Source organism: Triturus cristatus, chromosome 1_1 (assembly GCF_964204655.1).
Source record: "Triturus cristatus chromosome 1_1, aTriCri1.1, whole genome shotgun sequence".
NCBI classification, from domain to species: Eukaryota; Metazoa; Chordata; class Amphibia; order Caudata; family Salamandridae; genus Triturus; species Triturus cristatus.
Window position 1 is genome coordinate 968,929,729 of NC_140579.1, and position 26,819 is coordinate 968,956,547.

Sequence of the window (26,819 nt, forward strand, 5' to 3'; positions counted from 1 at the left end):
TATGCACCCACCCCTCATATTTCAGGCCACTGCTGGTAGTCATATGCACCCACCCCTCATATGTCTGGACACTGCTGGGAGTCCTCTGCACCCACCCCTCATATGTCTGTCCACTGCTGGGAGTCCTCTGCACCCACCCCTCATGTGTCTGGACACTGCTGGTAGCCATATGCACCCACCCCTCATATGTCTGTCCACTGCTGGTAGTCATATGCACCCACCCTTCATATGTCTGTCCACTGCTGGGAGTCCTCTGCACCCACCCCTCATATGTCTGTCCATTGCTGGGAGTCATATGCACCCACCCCTCATATTGCAGGCCACTGCTGGTAGTCATATGCCCCCACACCTCATATGTCTGTCCATTGCTGGGAGTCCTCTGCACCCTCCCCTCATATGTCTGTCCACTGCTGGGAGTCCTCTGCACCCACCCCGCATATGTCATGCATGGTGAGGAAACCCCTTATTTTGACTTTTAATCCTTGAGCAGTGTTCACTTTTTGTTTTTAAGGGGGGAACGATTTGTGTATTACAAGGCGATTTTTAACCTGCGATTTTGCACATTCTGGGGAAAGGATTGTTGCCCTTATTTTTTAAAAACAAAACATATTCTTTTCATAAAGTTTTGGCACATTTGACACGACGAATCTGAAATCCTCTTCTGTGTGCTTGTTTGTGTTCGGTCTCCGCTTCCCCGGTCCAACGCCGGCTTTGCTGCCGTTCGATTGGAGGGAAGCGGACACACCCTTCAGATTGCAGCCAATCTGAATCTTTGTTGGTTGGCCCTCCAGGAAAGGGCGGGGAACAGAGCTTTACGCGCCAGCCAGCTATTTAAACCCATGCTGGGCCGGACGCGCGCAGCGGGCACGCCAAAGGCGTGCCAAAGGCAAACTCGTCTGCACCCGTCCGCGCCAAGGACGGGACAAGGATGGGTTATGCTGCCCAATCTACTTGGAAAAGGTATCATGCTGAGGACCTTAAAATTTTAAACACAAAAACTACCTGTCAACATCTTATTTCCCCAGATTTAATCTATGGAGCCTGTTCCTGCTATAAATGCAGGCTCCACCTTCCCTTTGAGCTATCTACTGGGATCATCAACCATAAATTAAATTCTGGACTTTTCAAGGCAAGGAGTGGGGGCCAGCTTATAGGAGGTCTAATTAATGCGCGATCTATGGGTAAACATAGCCAAGATATTAGAGATCTCATATTGGAATTTCAACTGGACCTACTATTTGTTACAGAGACCTGGTTAAAGGACTGGAGTGGTCCGGATGTTGCGGACTCTGTTCCACCTGGCTACCTGATATATAGGTAGGATCGATTGGTAGGTAGGGGTGGAGGGTTGGCTATTATTTTGCGTGATTCTCTTGCCTGTACGTTTTTTGAACTTGATACGATTGCAGAAGCAGAAAGTTTAGGTTTTTGTCTTTCCCTGAATGCTACTTCATGTTTCTCAGGTGCCCTTATTTATCGGCCTCCTGGTCAAAGCACCAAGTTTATTGACTCACTTAGTGATTCTCTGAGCTATCTTATGCTTAAATATGCTAACTTCACGCTACTGGGTGATTTTAATCTTCACCTAGAGGGCAATTCTGAGCCTGGGACAGGTAATTTTCTCCAAGTCCTAGATTTATTCTCATTACAACAAATAGTGAAGGGACCTACCCACCGGGCAGGTCATACTCTTGATGGGGTTTGTTCTAACCTGCCCTGGCTCTCTGCAGATACCCCTTCTCCTCTAATCTGGTCCGATCACTCCTTTATCCCCCTCAGGATCATGATTCCCCTGAAGGGTCATGTGGTGAAATCTTTGAAAGAACCTCAGCAGGGGCCTTCATGGGCACAGATTGCAAAAAACTCTAATTTATCGACTGTGGCTAAAGCTCTTATACCGACATTGACAGGCAACACAGAGATAGATTCTCGTCTATTTCAGTCCTGGTTATCCAATGTCTGCAAGACTCTTGCTCCTTTGGAGAAGGGGAGCAAGCCAAAAAAACCTAAGACCTTAAACACTCCTTGGTTCACGCCCCAACTGGCCCAAGCACGCTTGCATTGCAAGCAATTGGAGCAACAGTGGAGAAAGGGATATAATGAGGAACAAAAAGCAGTGTTTAGAGAAGGTAGGAAAGTTTACTTTCTCCCGATTAAGCAGGCAAAAAAGGAATTTTTCACTAATAAAATAAACACAGCTAAGGATATTCAGAAAGCGATTTTTCTGATTGTGAAGTCGTTTACAAAACCCATGGTGGAACAGAGGGAACTTCCAGCTTCACAGACACTGTGTGATAATATCTCCCTGTATTTTGAGGAGAAAATCCATAAAATTCAGAGAGATTTTCCAGGGTGTAATCTTGTCTCCGACTCTCTCCTGGTGGAAAGCTCGGTCTCTATTTCCACTTTTGAACCTGTTCCATTAGATATGACACTTAAGGCTATTGAAAGGTGCAAATCAGGATCGCCGCTGGATGCCTGCCCTCCGTCGATTCTTCATAAAATGCTGGAGGTAGTGAATCTCATCGTTAATCATATAGTCAATTCCTCTCTTAGGACGGGTATTGTTCCAGCGGAGTGGAAGCTGGCGCTGGTTAAACCATTGAAAAAAAAAAAATATATATTGACTCGGCCGTTCTTTCAAATCTCCGCCCAATTTCGCTTCTCCCTCTGTTGGGCAAAATAACGGAGACTTTTGTCCATAAAGAGCTAACTAAATTTCTGGAAGATCAGCAAATCCTTCACCCGCTTCAATCCGGATTTCGGCCTAAACATTCTACGGAGTCGGCCCTCCTTGAAGTTTCTGACTTCCTTAAAATGATTGCTGATAGGGGCAAGAAAGCGGTTTTGATTCTTTTAGACTTGTCGGCTGCATTCAACACTATTTCTCATGACATCCTTCTGAAACGTCTCAAGTGCAGCGGCATTTCTGGTATGGTGCTGAAGTGGATCAAATCTTTTCTTGCCAATCGGAGACAGGCAGTCACTTTAGGTGCGTTCTTGTCCCCAGAACGCTCCATTACGGCAGGAGTCCCACAAGGTTCTTCTTTAAGTCCGTTGTTGTTTAATGTGTATATGGCCCCCCTTATCGCTTTGATTAGTTCATTTGGGATAGAGGTTATGTCATATGCATATGACACTCAAATGATTCTCTCTATAGAGAAGGACTCCATGGAGGCTGAAATTAACTTCAAACATTGTTTGACCGCGGTTCTTCAATGGATGATGAACAACCAGTTAAAATGCAACACGGACAAAACGGAGATTCTCCCGATAGGGGCTGACGTCCTTTTCCAGCCGTCCAAATGGTGGCCTGATGGAGCTTTTCCACCACCGGAGGTTGTGAAGGTTGCCAGGAATCTGGAAGTACAATTTGATAATTCCCTCTCCTGCATACTAAAGCGGTTGCGGGCATGTGCTTTAGCTTAATAAAAACCTTTAAAAAAATGTTTAAGTTTCTCCCTTTGCCTGCAAGAAAATCTGTTTCGGTGGCTTTAATACTCTTACGCATTGATTATTGCAATGGCCTCCTGGCTGGAGTCAACAAGGCTGTTTTAAAGAAGCTTCAGGGGGTACAACATGCAGCAGCACGTTTGGTGCTCAAACTCCCTAGAAGATCCTCAGCTTCTGCAGCTCTAAACAGCCTTCATTGGCTCCTGGTTCATAAGAGAATTCTTTTTAAGATTCTCCTGATCACCTTTAGAGCAAAAATGAATACGGGTCCTAAATTCTTGTCGGCACGTTTTGTTCCACACACAACTACTAGACTGCTTAGGTCCTCTTCAGCAAATCTCCTTAAATTGCCCAATTTCAGATATAAACTAAAAGGTGCCAAAACCTTGGCCTTTCTGGGTGCCAGAGCCTGGAACAAGCTCCCTGCAAAGATTAAATCATGTAACACTGAACTTTTATTTAGGAAATCCCTAAAAACATGGATTTACGGCATCACTAATGATTGTTGTCTTGCTCTGATTTAATGTCTTGATCAGGTTACTTTTTTTCCTCACCCCATGACGTTAGCGCCAAGATACTCCTCGCGGAGTGATAGCCGCGCTTTACAAATAAATTCTCAAATTCAAAATTCAAATGTCTGTCCACTGCTGGGAGTCCTCTGCACCCACCCCTCATATGTCTGGACACTGCTGGGAGTCATATACACCCACTCCTCATATGTCTGGACACTGCTGGTAGTCATATGCACCCACCCACGCACCCCCTTGGAGCTGTACACTGCTGGCATGGACCTAAACACACACCAATATGAAGGTAGCATGCTGGGCCAGTCCTCTAAGCCCACATTCCTGGCATGTGTACACCTCGTATCCCAAATTTACTGCTGCCGTAACGGGGTATGTGTGGTACGCACCGTACCCACGCATTCATTGCGTGTGTACGGTCCGTATCACTGTTATAATGGTGCCGTAGGGGTACGTGTGGTACGCACCGTACCCACGCATTTATGCGTGTGTACGGTCCGTATCACTGTTATAATGGTGCCGTAGGGGTACGTGTGGTACACACCGTACCCACGCATTCATTGCGTGTGTACGGTCCGTATCACTGTTATAATGGTGCCGTATGGGTACGTGTGGTACGCACCGTACCCACGCATTCATTGCGCGTGAAGGGTCCGTATCACTGTTATAATGGTGCCGTAGGGGTACGTGTGGTACGCACCGTACCCACGCATTCATTGCGTGTGTACGGTCCGTATCACTGTTATAATGGTGCCGTAGGGGTACGTGTGGTACGCACCGTTCCCACGCATTCATTGTGTGTGTACGGTCCGTATCACACTTCTACTGTGCAGTAGGGGTACATGTGGTACGCACCGTACGAACGCATTCATGCGTGTGTACGGTCCGTATCACTGTTATGATGGTGCCGTAGGGGTACGTGTGGTACGCACCGTACCCACGCATTCATTGCGTGTGTACGGTCCGTATAAACTGTTATGATGGTGCCGTAGGGGTACGTGTGGTACGCACCGTACCCACGCATTCATTGCGTGTGTACGGTCCGTATCACTGTTATAATGGTGCTGTAGGGGTACATGTGGTACGCACCGTACCCACGCATTCATTGCGTGTGTACGGTCCATATCACTGTTATAATGGTGCCGTAGGGGTACATGTGGTACGCACCGTACCCACGCATTCATGCGTGTGTACGGTCCGTATCACTGTTATAACGGTGCCGTAGGGGTACGTGTGGTATGCACCGTACATGTCCACTTCCGTTGTTGTGGTACGCAGGGTTTGCTGGCCACGCCCCCCCAAGTGACCAGAACCTGGTGGTAATGTATGGGCTCCATATTATAGGTTTTGCTTTGGGTATGGGGTATGTTTCCTGCTCCTCACCCCCCCTGGCCCCTGGGTGTTGTTCTCACCTTCTGCGGTGTGTGCGTTGGGGCCGGTGCACCAGGTCGTAGGCTAGGAGGACCGGGATGAGACGTACGATGGGGTTCATGGCGTGTACGTCGCGTACCGGGGCTCCGTTGCGTGGCGGTTCGCGTCGAACTCTGCTTTTCCGGCTGTGTTTGACTCCCGTAAAAAAAAGAGCCGTACGGAGTTACGTAGGGATGAATCGTACTTGCTGGGCCGGAAACCGCTGCCTGAATACGTCCGGACGTCGCGTACAAGCTGTTCCAGATGAGAATCGTAGGTATTTTTTCCACATACGGTCTTTTGTACGATTCGTACGGAAATAGGCTTCCTGTACGAATCGTACTTCCTAGGTTGAAGGGACAGTTTACCGGGTACGAGTTGTACGGAGAAAACGCTCCGTACAACGATTCGTACTGCCTTTTTACAGGATTGGAATCGGCCCCTATATGTATTACTTATAATTTAAACATATTTTTAACTATGTTTATTTTAAATATATGTATCATTGACTTTATTTTACATACATTTTTAACATAAAAAAACAATATTTTTAACAACGATATTTTTGACGATATTTTTTTCGCGATATTTTTGTACTTACCATAATGTAGATAGGACTTCGATATTCTTTACATCGATATTTCGGCTCCGATGTTTTTGATGTTGATATTCTGTCAGTGATTCATCCTAAAGGCGCGGAATAGCGATCTACTGTACCCGTATTGAGGCAGAAATGTTCAGTAATGTCCTCGTGGACCTCCGATCGGAAGACCTCATCAAGTAATGCAGAAGCGGGAAATGACCTTTTGCGTTCCCACCCAGCTGTGTGTGGAATATCCAGGTGAAGAAGTACAGTAAGTGGTCTGATAGAGTACGCGGCAGTGTGTCCACCCCCTTGACCCATCGACAACCCATTGCGTCAGTTAGGAGATAATCTATATGAGTTTGTGTGGAGTGGAGTGGGGTGCAGAGTAAAAGGTATACCCGGGGGCCATGGGATGGTGCCTACGTCATAGGTCTCGCAGGTCCAAGGACTGTATGAGGTCCTTCATCACGCCACATGAATGTGTCTTGGAGGTGGCAAGTGGGTTAGAAGAGTCAAGTGTTTGGTCGAGCCACAGGTTCAAGTCGCCCCCTAAGAAGATTGTATCATTGTCATAACGATTTAGCAGGGTATGTAGTTCCTCAAAAAAATTGGAGTCGTCCACATTAGGCGCGTATATATTTAATAAAAGGACCGACTGGCCTAGGAGTGTACCCATCACCAATAAGTAGCCCCCCTGTGTATCAGATATGGTCTCTTTATGCGTAAACGGGAGGGAGTGGTGGATAAGGAGACATACCCCCCAAGAGTAGGTGCTATAGCTTGCGAAGAACTGGTGGGGCCCCCAGGAGGATGCAAAGGAAGGGGTCCCCTGTATGGGAAGGTGGGTTTCCTGCAGAAAGGCTACTTTGACCTCATGTCCTCTGAGATATGCTAATTCTAATTTACATTTTCTTAGATTTTTAAGCCCCCTAACATTCCATGTGATAAGATTAACATCTACCAGCGGTACCACAGCCATACCCAGGGATAATGGATCATAGACCTGCTTAGCCATATTGCATAACTCCAGATGGGAGTTGTTAACGAAAGAACCAACAGAGGTACACACATGGGGGGAGATACACATATTTACACATTATAACTCAAAAGCCAACACATTACACACATATTGCAAAACCTACCCACCTCCCACACCTGGGCCCTAAGACCCAAGAACGTGATCCCTCCCCTAGTAACCCGAAAAAAGGGGGAATAGAAAACCCCAACAGAATTAGAATCGGAGTCATCCTAATGGGGTGGGCAATGCCTCGGACACCCAATGCCCATATCAGACACTACGTAATTTTAGCATTATAAAAACTTTTGAAACAGCCTAACATTTTATCCCCTGAACAAAAAGGGAGTCCACCATAGGGTTCAAAATTTCACTGATATAGAAAAAATATAAACGACTAGGTCAACATATTGATTACTGATGATAGAGTTCCGGGTCTTCAGCTCGCATCAAAGAGGTCAGCGCTGGCGGGCATTTGGTTATCCGGGGAAGAGTGTCCAGAAGACTGCAGGACTTCTCCGCACCGCTCCCTGTCATTGTTTACAGAAAGCAAGGGTGTTGGTAGCGTTTTCAAAGAAGCAGGGCTTACCCTCCACCATCATTCTTAATTTCGCTGGATAGAGCATAGGGTTTTGGAGACCCAGGGCACGGAGTTGCCTTTTGGCTTCTTAGAATTTCCGGCGGGCCTCCTGCACTGCAATGGTGTGATCTGGATAAAAGGAGAGCACAGTATCCTGATACTGCACGGGGGATTTCTCCCGGGCCAGCCAGAGGACCGCGTACCGGTCCCTATAATTAAGCAGGCAAGCTATAATAGATTGAGGAGGACCCCCAGGGGGAGGCCGCGGCCCGAGGGATCGGTGTGCCTGCTCCACCATGAAGTTTTTGGAGAGGTTCTCGGCGCCAAACAGTTCAGTCAACATGGTTTCAAGAAAATGTTCCGGGCGGCCCATGTTTGTGGTTTCCGCCAGGCCCATTATGCAAATATTATTTCTGGGGGACCTGGCCTGAAGGTCCTCGTCCTTGATCGCCTCCATTTTTAACAGTCTCTCCACCCGTTCTAGCCTGCGCGTTGCATCTACAGACCGGTCTTCTTGAGTAGATATTCTGTGTTCAGCCTCATTCAGCTGAGTGGTGTGTACCTCTAGTCTCTCTCCCATCCTATTGAGCCTAGAAGATAGCGTGTCGAGCCGTGCGTCAATGCCACAAAACCCTGCGCGGAGCTCTGCCATTATGGCGGCGCGTCCCTTCCATGGATTGCAGAGGGCCTGTATGTTCCAGGCCTTCCTCCCTCTCGTGGTCGAGGTCCAAACGCTCCGAATTGTCGACTTTGTCAAAGGTATCTTGCGCTGTTTCGGGTCTCCCCGACCCATCTTTGCAAGTAAGTCATTTCGGGAGGTGCAGCACGAAGAGGGACCTTATTGAAGTTTAGGAATGTGCCAGAATGAGCCCACCGGCAATGCGGCGTGTCTCCCAGGTTCAGTTTACTCTAGTGTCCCCAGGGGTGCAATAGGTAATGCAGGGCCACGTTCCAGGCCTCCAGTAAACCTCCTCCCGGTATGGCAGCCCCTGTGAGGTGCTCGTTTTCCTTGGACTACGACTTCAGTGACTTATTGCAAGCAACCGGGGTGAGACTGACTTGTTTGTGAAGGGGGGAGTTCCACCCTAATGTTCGAGCCTCACCAGACCTCCGGGATCACAAAATGGTGGTAGTCCGTCCCCGATGTCTCTCTCTGACCCACTCTAGACACTTGAGCAGGCGAGGGTAGAAGACGTGCGGTTGATGTCTCCAGGTGCTGTCTCGGAGGTAATATGATGGTGGAGGGGGTGTAGACAGGTGTCCCGAAGCATTCCACCAACAGTGGCTCCAGACTTCTCCTGCACTTTCAGGGTCCAAATCGGACGCCACTAGGTTCACCCCTCTGAACCTATTCTGGACGCCCAGTAGCAGCCAAGGGGAGGGTGTTGGCCTCGAGGGACTGCAGAAGGAGCAAAGGGGCCGAGAGACCAGCACAGGCCCACCGCAGCAATGGCATCTGCGCCAGTAGAGGCCTGCGGCTGCAAGGCTCAGTCTTCCATTCCCCGCCCCTCCCCACTCACATGATCTTGAGCTCCGCAGCACCCGGGGGTCTGTTCTTTTCACCTCTGCGGGGTCCGACCTTTCGGATCTCAGGGCCAGGTGTTCCCAGCAAGTCAGCGGGGCCCAGTGGAGTTCCGCAACTCCAGCCTCAGGCTCACCCGAGGACCTTATCTCCCTGGGACCTCCGAGGCAGGCTGGGCCTCCACCGCTCACCGCTCAGCGTAGATTCTTTCTCGCCGTTTACCGGGGCAGCTCAGCCTCCATGTTTAGCGTCCGGCAGCAGAGGTGGCCACGATATGCTCCAGAGGGCTCCAGCACAGTTTTAACGTGTGGTGGATATAAATGTTGGCAGTTTCAGCGTGGTTTCGGGCATGAGGCGCAGGAGCTTCAGTGCCGAACAGCCATTGCGGTTGTCAGCTTGGCCAAGCCCCCTCTTCATTAAACTTCTAAGGTTTTTCAATTTTTTTATTTTTTTATTTTCTATTTCCTAACTATAACATCCCTGTAACCTTTGGTTTTTTCACTGAATTTCTAAAGTTGATTTTAATTGTATTTCCTAACTGTAACCTGTAACCCTTATCAGTGGGTGTGTGGGTTTGTGACTGGGTCTGTGAGTGGTGTTATGGGTCTGTGAGTGGGCATGACTATCTGTGTGATTATCTGTGTGGGTCTGTGAGTGGATGTGAGAGAGCCTGGCTGTCTGAGTGGGTGTGTCAGAGGGGCTATGGATTTGGAGCATTACTTCAGACATTTGAGAGGGAGAACCATGGTCTCTGCTCACAGCAGCAGATGACAAGAAAGAACCCACACGTCACAGTCACTACGTGAGATAATGTGCTTGAAAAAGCAAGGATGCAAACACCTCCATCACGTATTACAGATAACTTTTCTCAGTGGAAATGCAGAGAAAACACACTTGCTTTGCCTTGGCCATGCGCACGAAGTTAGGATGATTTGTACTTTACAGTACTGGAGCTTCAACACGGACACAAATAAAGGAGGGGGCTGTGTGGTCTCTCTCACCAAGATGATTTTGGCCCAGGGACCCTATCCCCCAGGGCTCACTCAATCAATGAATCAATCAGGGGCATTATAAGCGCACTACTCACCCGTGAGGGTCTCAAGGCGTGGGGGGGGTAGCAGATCCTTTGAGTCAAAGAGCCAGGTCTTAAGAGCCTTCCTGAAGGTGTTCAGGGAAGGGGCGCATCTGATGTGGGTGGGGAGCTCGTTCCAGGTCTTGGCCATGATGTAGGAGAAGGATCTTCCCCCTGCTCTGGATCTGTGGATGTGTGGGGTCTTGGCGAGGAAGAGGTTGGCAGAACGGAGGTTTATTTTTGGTACATGGAAGGTGATTCTGTCGTTGAGGTATTGGGGTCCGGTGTTGTGCAGGCATTTGTAGGCAAGAATGAGTATCCTGAAGGTGACTCTTTTCTCTATGGGGAGCCAGTGGAGCTTGTGTAGGTGTCAGCTGATGTGTGATCATGTCGAGGGATACCGAGGACGAGTCTGGCGGCTGTGTTCTGTATCATCTGGAGCTTGCGGAGTAGAGACTTGTTGATACCTGCTTAGAGGGCGTTTCCATAATCCAGCCTGCTGGTAATGAGTGCGTGGGTGACAGACTTCCTTGCCTCGCGGGTATCAATTTGAAAGTCGTACGGAGGATGCGGAGGGTGTTGTAGCAGCTGAGTCAAGTACAATGCAGAGGTTTTTGGCATGGTACGTGTGGTTGGGCGGCTGCCGAGGGCAGTGGGCCACCATGTGTTGTTCCATGCCGATGGGATGGTTCTGAGGACGAGGACTTCTGTTTTCTCCTAGTTGAGTTTCAGGCAGCTGTTGCTCATCCAGGCTGCCACGTCCTGCATTCCTTCCTCTAAGTTGAGTCTTAGGTGGTGGGGTCCTTGTTGAGGGGAGGATAAGCTGAGTGTCACAGGCATAGGAGAATATGTTGAGGCCGTGCTGTTGGACAATGGCAGCGAGGGTGGCCATGTAGATATTGAAGAGGGTTGGGCTGAGTGATGATCCCTGTGGGACTCCGCAGTTGATCTTCGTGGGTTCGGAGAGGAAAGGTGGCAGTCTGATCTTTGGCTTCTGCCGGTGAGGAACGATCGGATCCAGTCGAGGCCAGTGCCTTGTATGCTGGAGTTGTGTAATCTGGCCACGATAGTGCGGTGGTAGACAGTGTCAAAAGCTGCTGAAAGGACGAGTAGAATCAGGGTCGAGGATGGTGCTGTCTTTGATGAACCTTGTCAGTTTTGCGTTAACGGTCTTCTCTGCGACTTTTTCCACAAAGGAGAGAAGCAAGATGGGTCAGTAGTTCTTGAGGTTTGTTGGGTCTGCTGAGGGCTTCTTGAGCAGGGGCCTGACTTCTGCGCATTTCCAGTTGTCAGGGAAGGAGCCGGTCTCGAAGGTGGTGTTGATGGTCCATTGTTATACCAGTGCGGTGGCGGCACTGTGGTAGATATGTGGTGAGCAGGGGTATGTGGGGGCCCCAGAGTGGATGCCTTTCATAGTCGTGGCGGTCTTTTCGGTCGTGATCAGTGTCCAGGTGGAGATGGTGGGTAGGTTGGCATGATCGGAGGGGGGGCTGACTGCGGGGGCAAGCATGTAGTCATTGAAGTAGTCGTAGAGGTTCTTTATCTTCAGGTGGAAGTAGGATCCGAGTTTGTCGCACAGGTCCTGGGAGGGGGTGATGTCATTAGCTGTGCTGCAGGGCTTGGTGAGTTCCTGGATGACACTAAACAGTTCCTTGGAGTTGCTGGAGTTGGTGAGGATTCTGTTGTGGATGAAGGTTCTTTTGGTGGCTCTGATGCGTTGATGGTATTCTGTCATCGCGTCCTTATAGGTGGTGTAGTTTTCCAAACTCTTGCTGTTTCTCCAGTTCTTCTCTAGGCGTCTGCAGGTGTGTCTGGTTTCTTGGAGATCGGTGGTGAATCAGGCAGCTTTTCTGGGACGTTGCTTGTTGGGGTTGCGTAGCGGGGAAAGCTTATCTGTGCCGTTTGCGATCCAAGTGTGGTATTCCATGGCCGCGCTGTTAGCATTGGTTACAGAGGTGGGGATGCTGTCATTGATGGTGGAGTTGAGTTGTTTTTCGGTGACTCTGTTCCAGTACCTACGCGGGGGTGTGGAGCAGGCTTGGGTGGCTTGGGTTTGTTGACGAGGAAGTGTACGCAGTGGTGGTCAGTCCAAGGGGGCTGCGTGGTGTGACTGAACTGAACGCTGCTACCTCCAGCGAAGATGGGGTCGAGAATGTGTCCTGCCTTGTGGGTCAGTGTGGCGACCAGTTGCTTTAGTCCAAATGTTTTACTTTTTTTTTTTAATTGAGGAGGGAGGCTTCATGGCCCCCCTAACCTGGCCAATTTGGGCCCACCCATTACAAAACGGGCCAATTTTGGCCCTTGGGACCCAATCCCCCATGGCCTGTTGATTTGTCTGGGGTGCACCCAGGGCACTCAGTGTGCTATAGGACTGCAGGGGTAGCCTCAAGGCCATGGAGTCCCTGCGTGCTCCCTGCCTCCTTCTGGAGCATGCACTGCTTCCACACACAGGAAGCTGCTAAACCTTCAGTCTCCTGTGTGTGAGAGCAATCTTTTCATCTGTTTCCCTGCTCACTGAGGGAAGAGGTGAGGTACAGTGGCCAGGGCAACTGACTCCGGAACCCAGGGGCACACGGTTCGATCACCATGTGGCTCTGGGCAATAGCTCACTTAATCTTCCCGACGGCCCCCAGCGCCTTGACACCCTCAGGTAATTGTTTGTGCTTTACAAATACTGGATATTTTACTTGGCAGCAGGCAGGAAACCAGACAAAAGCTCTCGCTTGCTGGAAGAGGAGTGTTTGTAGTGACTTAACTGGAGCTGTCATAGCTTCATCTAAGCCACAGCAAACAGCTATGTTTCGGGGGTGGGCACCTGAGGACATAGCAGGAGCTGCCCCTGGGGGTTTGTGGTTCACAGGGCCATTATTTGGTCCAGGAGGGTGGCTGCACGCCCCCTCCTTTGATTTATTAGGGCCTGCATTCAGGCCACCATCCCATTTTAAAAATGCCATTTTGCCCCAGGGAGGTGGTGATCCCCAGAGGAGGTTCCGTGAGTGTTGGACTTGGCCCTTCTGGCAAGTTCACCCCTAGAACTTTTTGCAGTATCCTAGCCTTTTTCCTGTGTTGTACTAGTGGTAGTAGGCCTCTGGGCGCTTTCACACTGTGTCCCAGTGGAAAGCGCGTGCGCTCTGTGTGGTTGAATGAGACTGACCTGCCCTCCCATAGGAATGCATGGGGGATCTGAGTGACCGTGCTAGTTCCTGATGCGTCGGGAGTGCAGGGTCGAGTTTGATATGTGCAAACTCGTGAGAGTGAATGCTGCGCAATGATGTGTGCGGTGTTACTGTAGCTAGTATAGAAGCGCCACTTCTAGACACTGGCATAAATGTGCAGTGACTGTCTGGCGTGTGATTGGCTGGTGTGCCTGGCTCCAGGAGTCAGGGTGGGTCTGCCCCAGTGGTGGGTGGAGAGCTCTGCAGGTTGATGAGTGGGAGGAGTACACCTAGGACCTGAATAGGGCTGGGCTTTCCCCACACAATGCTGGCTCCGCCCCCTGTGGTGCGGCTGATGACCCTGGCCTGCTCTGTCAATAGGGAGAGAGGCTGAGCAAAACAAAGTGCTCAGGAACCAGTTGCATCTGGTTCGCCCCTTCCCTGCACCTTTTGAGAACAAAGGATTTGGTGTATAAAAGAGGGGCTGTGACCCCATGAATATGTTCTTGTTCTTGTGCTTAACTTGAAACAACCAGGGGCGTGCTGCTGCTGGAGCCCAGGGGAAGGCTTGCCTCCCTGGACCCTGCCCAGCCCCTGGATGCCTGATGGACTTTGTGGGACCTTTTGTTTCTATTCCAAAGATCCTGATTGAACCACGAAGGAACTCTGCCTGACTAGAAGGACCTGGAAGAAGCTGAAGGAGGAGTAACTTTCCCTGACCTGGGGAATTGGCCTGCAGCTGGTGCCTTACTGAGAAAGGAGAGGAAAAGACTGAAAGAGACTTTGCACTTTGTTTTCAACTATCTCCAAGGGCTTGGAAGAAGAGCTTGCCCCCTGAACTGAGTCCCAGGACCATTGGACTCATCTGCCTTCCAAAATTGAGTTGTCTGGACGATTTGTGCTTGTTTCCTGCTGGATTTGGCCCCAGTACGCCTCGTACCCCATCCGCCGCGAAGCCGTGTTTTTGCCGCCCGGCACCGTGCGTCTACGCTGATCCAAAAGCATTAGTACGCGCCGTATCCCTCCCGGCCGCATCGCACCTAACCTTCCCGCCGATTCGAGACGTACAACACTTGCTGCCGAACCCTGTACGCCGGACCCAAGCTCCATCGTCCCGCAGGTATGGTCCGTACGCTGTTAACGTACTGCACCGTGCCGTACTCCGAGCCGAGAAGCCGCAGTACGCTGATCCTCCCCGTACGCTGTACGGCACCGAGAAGTGTCGCCGCCTATCCGCACTGAAGGAACGGCTCGAACGCCGAACGCCACGGACTCTGCAAGCTGATCCGGGCCATCCGCACGTATCCCTGAAGGTCCCGTACCAACGGCGCGTCCCGACACCACGACCCGACCAGCATCTGAATACGCTGCCGAACTACGACCCGGACCCATCAACTTGTCCCGCACTGTCCGTCGCGGACCCCACAAACTGAAGGTACTTTGTTCTGTTCGCACCGCCGCGTGCATGTTACGGACCCCGGAGTCCGCACAGATTGTTTGACTCTTTACCATGTGGATTTGTGTTTACTCACTTCTCTCACTTTGCAGTCAGAGAAAGAAATGTAAAGACAATTAAGTGGCACTCCAAATATCACTTAAGGAAAATAAAACAAGGAAATTCTGAGAATTCGTCAGAAGGGATGTGTTTGCCCATCAAACAACACAGAGATGAGAATTTGCCCAGCTGATTGAATTATATATTTTTCATCTATGCATCAGAAAGACTAACTCCGGCCAGCCATGTAGGATTCACTCTAGCCTATTGTTGGCTAACCCCCAGCAAGAGAGGTCATTTCTGAGACTACACCTGATTTCACAGAAGAAGAAGTGTATGAAGCTATATGTAGCCAAAGACCACTAAAAGCACCAAGCCCTGACAGAATCCCTTCAGATATTTTCCGCAATACCATATCAGTCTGGGCCCGTCCTGAAGACAACATACAATGCCATATGGGAGCGGCGTGAAGTCCCTTCTTCCCAGCGAACAGCAATTATAGTCCCAATACACAAAAAAGGTACCTGCAACAACCCCACAAGTTACTTTCCAATTTGCTTGCTGGACGGAGCTGGGCAAATCTATGGAAAATTGCTGCTAAAAGACACCCAAGACTATAATGAGGACGAAAAGGTCTTATCTCATCTCCAAGATGGCTTTGGGAAAGGAGTAGGGACTTTAGATCAAGCAATGAGATTGTATTTCATATGCCCTAAATGAGTAGTACTGAAAAATCACCATTGTATATGGTTTTTACAGACCTAAAAAACAGCCTTCGACACAACGAATATTGGTCTGGTTGAACTGAAGGAGCAACAACTACCAGAAAAACTCCTCATTGCCCTACAAGAGCTGTTTTGGGAAAATACAGCTAAGGTGAGGTATGGGTCAAGAGGAGAGTGCACGTCTGATTTGTACATTAAAACTGAAGTCAGCCAAGGCTGTGTACTTGTAGCCATTTTTTCAATGTATTTATAAATAATGTAGGCATATGACTTTTGGACCTGAATCTGGACGTCCCAGTGATGGATGGAAAGAAGATACCTCTACTCTTATTAGTTGATGATGCTGCACTACTGGCACAAACTGAGTTGACAATGCACTACCTACTAAAAGGTTTGAAACTTACTGTAGCTCCAATATATTGCCATTACCATCAAAAACACACATTTTTTGCTATTGAATTGAAGAAATCCATGGAGCCGCCCTGGATTGTGTCAAGTCCTTTGATTATCTAGGAATACACTTCAACGACAAACTATACTGGACAGACCAAGCTGAGAAAAGTTGGTCTATTATTTTTCTATTTCTATATTTTTATTCCTTGTAAAGAACATAGCTGCCCAAGCAGGGCATACCAGCTGTAGAGGAATAGAATTGCTGCAACTAGCCAAGCAAAGCAATTAGTACACCCAAGTCTAAAGTTGTTTATGAAAAATCTCTTCTGAAGGACTGAGGCAAAGACGTAGCGGAAAGCTGTTCCAGAGTTTAGGAGCCAAATATCTAAAGGAGTGGCCACCTTGATTCACGTGATTAAAGCAAGGTACCACCACTAACCTCTGATTGCTGGAACACAATGCTTTAGTAGGACAGTAGTGGCATATAAGATGCCTGAGATACTGAGGTTGTATCTGGTTCAGAGCTTTAAATGTGAAACAAACCACTCCGAATTTGATGCATTTCTCAATTGTGTGATAATGCAGATATTGTGGTTGGAATGTGGGCATGCTTGAGGATGTGACCCAGTATGCGGGGCACAGCATTGTGGGTGGTTTGAAGTCTTTTTTAGTGATGCCCTAGAGACTCAGAGGTAGAGCACATTGCTCTAATCTGGGTGAGAAGTAGCAAGCACCAGAACAATAGTAGAGAGAGACCAGAACAACTTCCACAAGCTTCTGAGAAGACCAAAAGAGCAGGCAGCCACCTTGCCTGTCTATTGATCAAGCACAAGTTTGTTGTCTCACCAAATGCCCAGGTTTTTTACAGCCTGCTTGGAAACTGACAAAGAACTCAATACCTCCAGCCACCAGAAAGGTTCCCAAAGATTGACCTAATTCCATACTATTAAGACTTCTTGTTGGACCTGGCTCTCTCTGAAACCCCCTGCAAACGTTTTGCCTTCACCTCTCCTGTTTTCTGAACCCATTTTGTTGACTTTTAGGACTCTGTGTACTTTACCACTGCTAACCAGTGATAAGTGCCTGTGTTCTCTCTCTTTTAAACTTGGTAAAATTGGCTCACCCCCATTGGCACATTTAAATTACTTGTAAATCCCTAGTAAAGTGGTACCACATGTACCCAAGGTCTGTAAACTAAATGCTACTAATGAGCTTGCATCACTTATTGTGCCACCCACTTAAGTAGCCCTTTTAAACATGTCTCAGGTCTGCTAATGCACCCTGTATGTGCAGGTTTAAACTGCCATTTGGAACTGACAAGCTTACCTTTTCTTATAAATACATATGTCAGAAGTAAATATCCCAGGGGCCAGGGTGCAATGTAGCTAAAAAGTGAACATGTATTCTAAAGGTTTACATGTCCTGGTAGTGAAAAACTCTCAAATTCATTCACTATTGCAAGGCCTGCCTCTCCCATTGGATACCATTGGGTCAACTTATTACAGTCAATAAGTGATAACTTTTGTTTGGGAACAGGTAGTAATGTCATGTTTGGTGTCTGTGGAATTGTAATTTAAAACGCTCTTTAATGTTAAAGTCAGATTAAAAGTCACAGTTCTGAAAATGCCACGTTTAGAATGTTATATCAACAATCAGAGTTGTTCACCTGGAAATCATTCAATCTTCTTCACAGTGTGCCGCTCATTTATAGTGTAACGCAAACATGAAGAGATGATGGACGGAGTGCTAAAACTTTTCAGACACTGACCCCAGTCACAGATCTGGTTGAATCCATCACCAGCCATATGCAAATCAGTCTTGACCCTGTCCCTCAAGGGAACAGTCCAATCCGCACGGCAAGGCCACATTCTCCCTGGACCGGAAACAAGCATCCTGGGACCGGTTTCAGGGTAACACCCCTCATCAGCCAGGCTAGCTTGAGTCCAGTGGCAAAGTGAGCAAGGGACCCACATCTGGGCATACACTGCCAAATTAGGGCAAACAAAGCAAACACAAGGAGATGATGGACACAGTGCTGAACTTTTCAGACACTCACTCCCAGTCACAGGTCTGGGTTGAATCCATCATCGTTCTTTAGCTCACTTCGCCACCTCAGTTTGGACCCAGCCATATGCAAATCAGTCTTTTTTTATATATTCTTTTTATCAAACAGTTGTGACAGTATAGTCGGGTGCAGCAAGGGCACACAACAATCAGATAATGTGGTAGTACAACAATTGAAAGCAGCTTACACGTTAGACACAGTGTCTATACATTAAGTCGGATTAAGATCAATGTCCACTTCAGCCCTACGCAGTTCCTCTGTTGGGGAAACATATAACTCACCATGCGATACATTCCATTTGGCCCATCTTTTATCCCATTTCTTAGGACAGCCCCTGTGTTTAAATACATCTTTCTAAGCAATCATCGCATTGTCCATGTCGTTTGCCCATATCTGATATGTGGGCAAATCCCCGGTCCCCCACGTCTGAGCTATATTTCTCTCAGCAAGGGTGAATCCCAGTGAGGCCCATGTGCGTTCAGTCTGGGTCAGGTCGGTGGCCTCCCATACATTTAGTAAGCAAAGTCGCGGGGAGTTAGTGATGTTCGTCCCGCTCACCTTCTTAAGTGTGGAGATAATTCTCTCCCAATATGGGTGAATGCTTGGACACTCCCAGAGCGTGTGGAAAAATGTGCCTTCTGCGGCACACCTCCTGAGGCACCCAGAATCTGGCCTACGCCCCATTTTTACCAGTGTATTTGCATATAAATAGGTTCTATGTTGGATTTTGAGCTGGACTAACCGTAGCCTCATTGGAATAGCAACTTCTCTGGGGGAAGAGAGTGCTTCCTGCCAGTCTTCGTCCTCCAGATACCTGAGATCCGATTCCCACAACTGCCAGAGACGTAGTAACGGGTCCGGCCTATTATTTATTAATTAACAGTATGTAAGTTATATTGCTTTGCGTGACATGGAATCCGCTAGAAGGTTATCCTCCAGCGGGGATTGCTTTGTGTGACATGGGATCGGCTAGAAGTCTATCCTCCAGCGGGGAGGCCTAAAGGCAAAGCCTCACCACTCTCCACAACAGTAGTTATAGCATGGCGTATTTATAAGTAGTGGAACGTCTCTGACCTTGCTAGTTGATATTCCGCTTGTAGGTCTCTAAAGGGAACTATCTTGTTTTGCTTCCAGAGGTGACCAACTAAAGAGATGCCAATTATGTCCCATTTATCGAAGCCCGGGCATTTGCTCAGCATGCTGAGTTGCTCGGACTCCCATAAGGGAGTGGTCAAAGTTGTTTCTTTATGCCACCCCAGTGTTTTTGGAGAACGGTGCCAGATTGCAACTGTTTGGGCCATGGGACCAGTAAGGCATTGGCGTTTGGGGTTAGAGTAAAGTGCATGCCGATAACACCCGGGTTCATTATCCATTTGTCCGTGTGATATGCCGGTTCGGACGGTGAGGCATAGACCCATTGATTGATTACTGCAAGCTGGGAGGCCCAATAATATTGTTTGAGGTCGGGCAACGCAATTCCTCCGTCGTACCATCCCCTGGTCTGTTTGTGTGTCGTGATGCACGGGTTTTCCAATCCCATAAAAGAGTTCTGACCTCGCTCTCTATACTGTTAAAGTATGTATCTGGGATTTTATAGGGGGTATTTTGCAGCACATACAAAAATTAAGGCAACACCAGCATTTTAAACAGTGCGGCCCTGCCCAAAACAGCCAGGGGCAGAGACCGCCATTGGAGCACATCGTTATGGAGTCTAGTCAGTGGGGCCTTGAGATTGATTTCATAGAATTGGGTAGGATGCGGGGTTATATATATACCGAGATAACTAAATCCCTCAGTGGCGACATGCAAATCAGTCTTTACCCTGTGCCTCATGGGAACAGTCCAGCCCGAACTGCAAGGCCAGGTTCTCCCTGGCCCGGAAACAAGCATCCTGGGAACAACTTCAGGGTAACACCCCTCATCAGCCACGCTAACTTAAATCCAATGGCAAAGTGAGCAAGGAACCCACGTCTGGGCATACCCTGCCAACTCAGGGCAAACAAAGCAAACACAAGGAGATGATGGACAGAGCGCTGACCTTTTCAGACACTCATTCTCAGTCACAGGTCTGGGTTGAATCCATCATCGTTCTTTAGCTCACTTCGCCACCCCAGTTTGGACCCAGCCATATGCAAATCAGTCTTGACCCTGTGCCTCATGGGAACAGTCCTGCCCGAACTGCAAGGCCAGAGTTCTCCCTGGACCGGAAACAAGCATCCTGAGAACTGTTTCAGGGTAACGCCCCTCATCAGCCAGGCAAGTTTGAATCCAGTGGCAAAGTGAGCAAGGGACCCACATCTGGGCATGCCCTGCCAACGTAGGGCGAAGAAAGCAAACACAAGGAGATGATGGATAGAGCGCTGAAACTTTTCAGACACTCACCCCCGGTCACAGATTTAGGTTGAATCCATCATTGTTCTTTAGCCCACTTCACAACCCCAGTTTGGACCCACATCTGTGCATACCCAGCCATATGCAAATCAGCCTTGACCCCAGCACCTGTCTTTATAATAGAGGGGTGCACTAGTTCCCATTTGGGGTACCAACCAAGCCCAACGTCGGGGGCTGCAGGGGGAGTCCCAGGGCCACCTGGCCCCAACTGTTCCCTGCATGGTGTGGAAACCAGAATTGCTCCAACCTGAGGGAGCAGATGCATTTTTGCTGCTCCCTCTGGGCTGGAGTAATATGTGTTCTGTTTCCCTGCAGAGAAACAGATCATAGGTCTGCTCCCAGACAACATGAGCATTTGGTAAAACTTCCACCCACTGGGTGCAGACTTTGTGTTTGCTCCAGTTTGGCAGGACATTTGAAAATGCTCCTGCCAGGCGGGAGCAAACAGATGTTTCCCTTCCCACACCATGCAGGCTGAGGAAGTTACTCCGATCCAGAGGTGGGCTCCCTGGGTCACAGAGGGTGAGTCGGTTCCAGGTGATGGGGTCCCTGGGGCCATTGAAGACTCAGGAGGGGGTCATGTGCCCCCCCTTACTTCTGTTTTTAGTTATGGCCCTGGGGTATTGGGTCCCAGGGTCTTTATATGGTGCAGGCAGGAGGGCCACAAGGTCCTTTCCCCTTTTTTATACATATCACCCCAAGAGGATGGGTCCCTGGGGCATAAGCAAGCTCTGGGAGGTGCGCCACGTGCTCCCCTCCCTATATGTAATCACTCGGACCCATGGGATGTGGTCCACGGGGCCTTTTAAGGCTCAGGGACAGGGCCCACACTCCCCCTCTTATTTATAGAAATAGTGACCCCTGATAATGGGGTCCCCAGGACCTTATCAGGCTCAGGAAGGTGGCCACACACCCTCCTCCCCCCCAAAAAACCGATTGCCCCCCAGGGCCTGGCCCATACTAAGGGTTTTTAATAAAGCAAGTGTAGGAGCACACACTTGTTTTTATTTATTTTTTTACATTTTGCCGCAGATTCACAGAACTTCTGTGAATTTATGGCAACATTATTCAAAAAAACAATCTTGTCCCCTGGAGGGTCCCTCTGCGACCCCGACACCAGGTCTAGGGCATCAGGGTATCCATACCCTACCACCTATGTCTCTTTTTTTTGCGTTTTCGTTAGGACATGGAACCGAGTCCTAAGATGGCTGACACCAACTGCTGGTTGAAATGATGGCAGCCAATCAGATTTCAGCATGAGATCTGTTGTCTCCACAGATCTTCTGTGGTGTAATATATACAATATTTTTTAACCTTCATTTCTTCAAAACTACGGATGGATTTGCACCAAAACATAAAAAGCACTTTTTATGGACCGGGGTCTAGCTTTTTGCCAAATTTGGTGTAAATCCTTTAAGTGGTTTGGGCTGTAGGTGTTTCTAAATATCTTGTGGAAAAATGAATGGGGAAATGTGTTTTTGGGCCCCATTTTTCTCGGCCCCCGTTTCATGGATCGACCCAAAACTTTTCATGTGCAAATAGTCAAAAGGTAGCACTTTTTTTTAAAGTTTCATGGAGATTCGTCAAATGGCGCCAAAAAAGCATTTCCCATGGAAACACAATGCTTACTATATCTACCGAGTAGCGATTGCCACTAGGTAATATATATTTGGCATAACAGTTTTCTATTGTATGTTCTATAAGTATGGCTTGTTTTTGATTAGACAAATACATAAATATGCAAATATACATAGCAGTCACTGAATGGCAAAAGTGTGTCGCTTTCAGAAGCAGAAACTGCTGTTTCCCGTTGAAGAAATTAACTGTCACAGTAGAAGAGGATTCCATTGGTAAGCAAAAATGAAACGACATTTTTTTTAAAGGCAAACAAGGCCTCTACCAAGTTAGCTCCTTTGCAGCTGTTGTGTCTATGCATCATATGCCAATACTTTCACACAAGGAAAAACACAGTTAAATCTTGGTTATTGTTCAGCAAACAATTGATTAGAAAACACTGGAATTCCACAATATGGTATGCAACAAATATTATACACGATGAATGATTCCCCCACCATGATCAATACACCTCTTTACTGAAAGGCAAGTAAACAAATTCGGTCTACCATGAACAAAATATGGTGGGCCGTCAGTTATAGAGTGTGTTGCAAATATGTATTTGTATTAGTTCTCTGGGTACTGTATATGCAGTGCTATAAACCCGATCTTTTACAGGGAAATATTAATGTATTTCCTGGTTCCCTGAGAAATATGGATTTCATCATCATAAAGACAGCCCTTGCACTAACCTGCAGAATTTTTGTGTCCTTTACAAAATGTGGATTTTCCGACGACAAACGTATTTTTGCCTTATCCTCTCAAATGGGATACTAAACCATGTATAACTCACATATTCTTACTCTTTTTGTCCAAAGTTAAAAACTACTATTATTTGCAGATAGATATTCATCCTGGTATATAATGTTTGTCTATTGTTATTGCAAAGAAGGAGTAGTTTGCAAATCTGAATTTATAGGAATGACACAATACCCAAGCCAATGCTCATCAATTATGACATAATTTGCATGCATTATGGATTTTTAAGAAACACGGTCCCATGAAAAGATACTATTTAAATGTATTACAGAGTACTAAACCGATAGTACATATTACTGTTCTGGAAAGCTTTCTTTGAGTTCAGGTGCCATTTACAATTCGTTCATTCTACATATTCCTGGTGTATCATTACAACACTAGTACCCTCAATTACTTCGTAGAACCATATTACATGGTTACCTGCCAAGTATTCTCTTTCCACTGAACATCAGCACATTACATTGTATAAGCATCGACAACAAAGTTACTTTGATCATTTTCTTTCATCTAGAAACCCATTGGATGAAGATATGTCAAGCAGAAATCAATCCATCATTACTGAGTTCGTTCTTGTCGGATTCCCAACATCGAGGACGTTTCAGCGCCTGCTGTTTGGAGTGTTCTTCTCCTTTCACATTGTGACCATAACAGCAAACATGCTAATTATTGTGGTGGTGAAGGTGGATCGTCACCTGCGCCAGATCCCAATGTACATTTTCCTCTGTCATCTGTCGTTCTTGGAGATATGGTACACTAACGTCACTGTCCCCAAGATGCTGGGCGATTTTCTTTCAGAGAGCCGGAAAATCTCTTTCAGTGGCTGTGTCCTGCAGATCTACTTCTTTGTTGCCTTGGGTCTAACTGAGCTTTTCCTCCTAGCTGCCATGGCGTTGGATAGATATGTCGCCATTTGTCACCCCTTGCGATATACTCCGATAATGACCTGGAGACTGTGCAGGTATCTGAACAGTGTGTCTTGGATAAGTGGCTTATTCACTGGGCTGTTACTAGTGATCCCAGTGTCCAGATTCTACTTTTGTGGACACTTTTCTGCCGTCCACTTCTTCTGCGATATTGTTGCCCTACTCAACCTCTCCTGCAGGGAAATCCAGCTCAGTGATATTTTGGTCTTCGTTCTAACCTGGACCATTATAATACATTCTCTCCTGTTTACCTTCCTATCTTATTCCAATATAATACAGACCATACTGAAGATCCCTTCCACCAAGGGGCAGAGGAAGGCTTTTTCCACTTGCGCTTCCCACCTGATGGTGGTCTTCATCTTTTATGGGACTATCACCTTCATGTATGTGAGGCCAAAGTCCAGTTACGCCGTCCATGTGGACAAAGTGGTGCCTGTGTTCTATGCTGTGGTCACACCACTCTTAAATCCCATGGTGTACACGCTATGGAACACGGAATTTAGAGCAGCTGTGAGGAGAACATATAAGAAATCGATTTAACTGAGGAGAACAGGCAGGACTGGGCGCCAATAAGGTGATTGCAGGCAGCCACGTGTCTGATGCCACATGAGAGCTGCGGCTACTTTCCTCTTCTCTGACACCAGCTGCTAAAACAATAGGTCTGCAGCACTTGACCAGGGCAGAGTCCCTTCTCTGATCTCTCCTCGTCGCACTGCTACCTCCGTCTGCTGCTGATGGCGGGCTGGAGACTGTCTTCAGGCCCACGCAGCTCGCCATGTCTCACTGTAGAGCAACATGCGCCTTTACACGAGGCGAGCTCTTTCTTTTAGCCTCATCCGACTTTGTTCTGCTCAGTTCAGAGTTTGTTTGGTTTGAGTGATGTGAGTCCTCTCAGTTTACACACCTCGGAAATGAATATGTAATGTAGAAGAAGGCTCAATACACAAGTGAAGGTGACTGCTGGTGAGTGGGAATTTTTACTGATTTTGGAGCTGAACACCAGCCTCGCCTCAGTGGTTACAAGTGTGCAGAGTAAAGTTGCTTGTGGAAGAGATGATGCAAACTACTGAGAAACAAATCTGCCTCGTTAAATGTACCAGTGTTCAAACTGTATAGGACATTCTATCTGCTTAGAGGGTTTTTCACCGTTTCTGATTTTTGTTTTTGTACATGAATGTTGATGCTTGCTATTGGTAGAAGCCTACTAAATATGCAGATTCACGTGTGCTGTGCTAAAATCATGTCCCTTTTTCCCCAGTGCAAGTCGTGCTACTGTGCTAGCTAGTGATTAGATACTAATAGGTTCCTGAGTGTCACACCCGTACACTCACACCTATGGGTTTGTATGTATGCCTCGTGTAGGAACCATCAGGGTGCTATGAATCTATCCCTATGAAGGCAATGCTCTTGAATGCGGGCTTCGCAATGTGCAGTGTGTATTGCATTCAGTGATGTACATACTGACGTACTTGTGAGGAGTAAATACTTAAAGTTTCAAAAGAGATCAAATGAATCGTTCTGAAATAATTAAGAATTAATTAACGTCTCGTTGTTCTAATTATGTAACTATCTAAATACTAGCCAGTGATTTTGCTTGATGTACCAAAACTCCCATCACCCTACCCCTCCCCCCCGATTCCCATTGTGCATCTGGGCCAATCTATACAATTATAGCTGGGAAAACTGTAAATAATGTAGATGTTTTAACCAAGAGGATCCGAGTGACAGTCAATAAACAACAAGATGAGAAACACCCCATTTATTGTTATTCGTCTACAGTTTTGTGTTATGTATGAAACAGCACTCTCCCAAACGCTGTTCCTCTGCTCAGATTAGCAGCATAGTGGTAGAGAACTAATCTGGGAAGACTTTGTTAGTTTCCGTCATTCTGGCTGATTTAGGCTGCGATCAGTGCACCCATGAAGTGGTAAGTTAAAGAAGCCACCTCCTTTTTTAATATTAAACCCCACCCTTGATTTTATACTCAATATCATCAAGTTCCCCAGACACGTATGAAAACTAGAAGCATAGGAGAATCCAAGATGTTGTGATTGTGTAGGACCCACACTTTTTTCTTTATCAGAATCAGAAATTATACCTAAAGAAAACCTATTTTATTCTAATTTTTCATGGAAATAGCCACATATTTTGGCTTGAGGGTGACAGCATTTAGGGGACTCTACCATCCTGGGCAACTCTTAAAAAAGGAGAACCAGGGAAATCCAGGCTGGTGTGCTTGCGTGGATCCCTCTACTTTCATTTGTCCAAAATGATCTGCAAATGTCAAAATATTGGAAAAAGCCTAATCTTCCCAAATGTATGTGAGAGACAACTCAGAGTCCAATTCCAAAAGTATTTATGAGTATGGGAAGAAGTACTACAAGAATCCTTTTTTATCTACTCTAACACTCTTCATGAAGCTTCATGAATCAGACTGGAAGCATCCAACTTTACATTAGTAAGAATGAGAAAAGCACACATTCCTATTTGCACTAATTATATATGTATTCCCATTTTAATCTCATGTTAGAGGTGTTGGGGCATATTCATAAAGGCATTTAAGAATGTGTGAAGTACCACTACAAAAATACAACTTAATGTTCTCATAAATGCCTATGTGAATTGCCTTTATTTTAACTAGGGCTCCCTGTTTTCTGTTTTTACTGATTATACAGATAAATATAGATAGAAAACATTGTCTTTCCTGACTGTGTTTATTTAAAAAAATGGAAAAATGCAGATAACTTGGCTTCTTTTGAGTGACTAACTGTGCAGTGATTAATGCCTTTTAGGCCTCTAGCTGTACATATTGGCTGTGTGGGGAGTTACACAGCTCAATGAGATGAGCTTAAATTAATGCATATTTCATCATGTAAATTTCCTATTATATTATTTTTTTATGTGGGTTTATTATTGTTATATACTCTAGCTGTGTGATGTGTGATACCTGACAGGCATCAAAGTATGAGTGCACGTTTATCCGTTAAATAAATGCAGAAATATACGAGTTATCATCTCATCTGTTCACACAAAGACAATAATAAATATGAAGAAATACCAATTAGACGGCCAAAAATAAATATGGATAAAGACAGAGAGAAATGTTACAAATATAAATACAATAAAAAAGGGAGGCC

The 26,819-nt window shown here is 47.1% G+C and overlaps 1 protein-coding gene across 1 annotated transcript; it reads left to right on the top strand.

Moving 5' to 3' along the window:
• Positions 1-1,783: 1,783 nt before the first annotated feature.
• Positions 1,784-24,222, top strand: LOC146871400 (olfactory receptor 6B9-like). The gene is made up of 2 exons (XM_085646963.1): positions 1,784-2,451; positions 23,271-24,222. The coding sequence occupies exons 1-2, from the start codon at positions 1,784-1,786 to the stop codon at positions 24,220-24,222; spliced, it is 1,620 nt and encodes a 539-aa protein (XP_085503089.1).
• Positions 24,223-26,819: the final 2,597 nt, after the last annotated feature.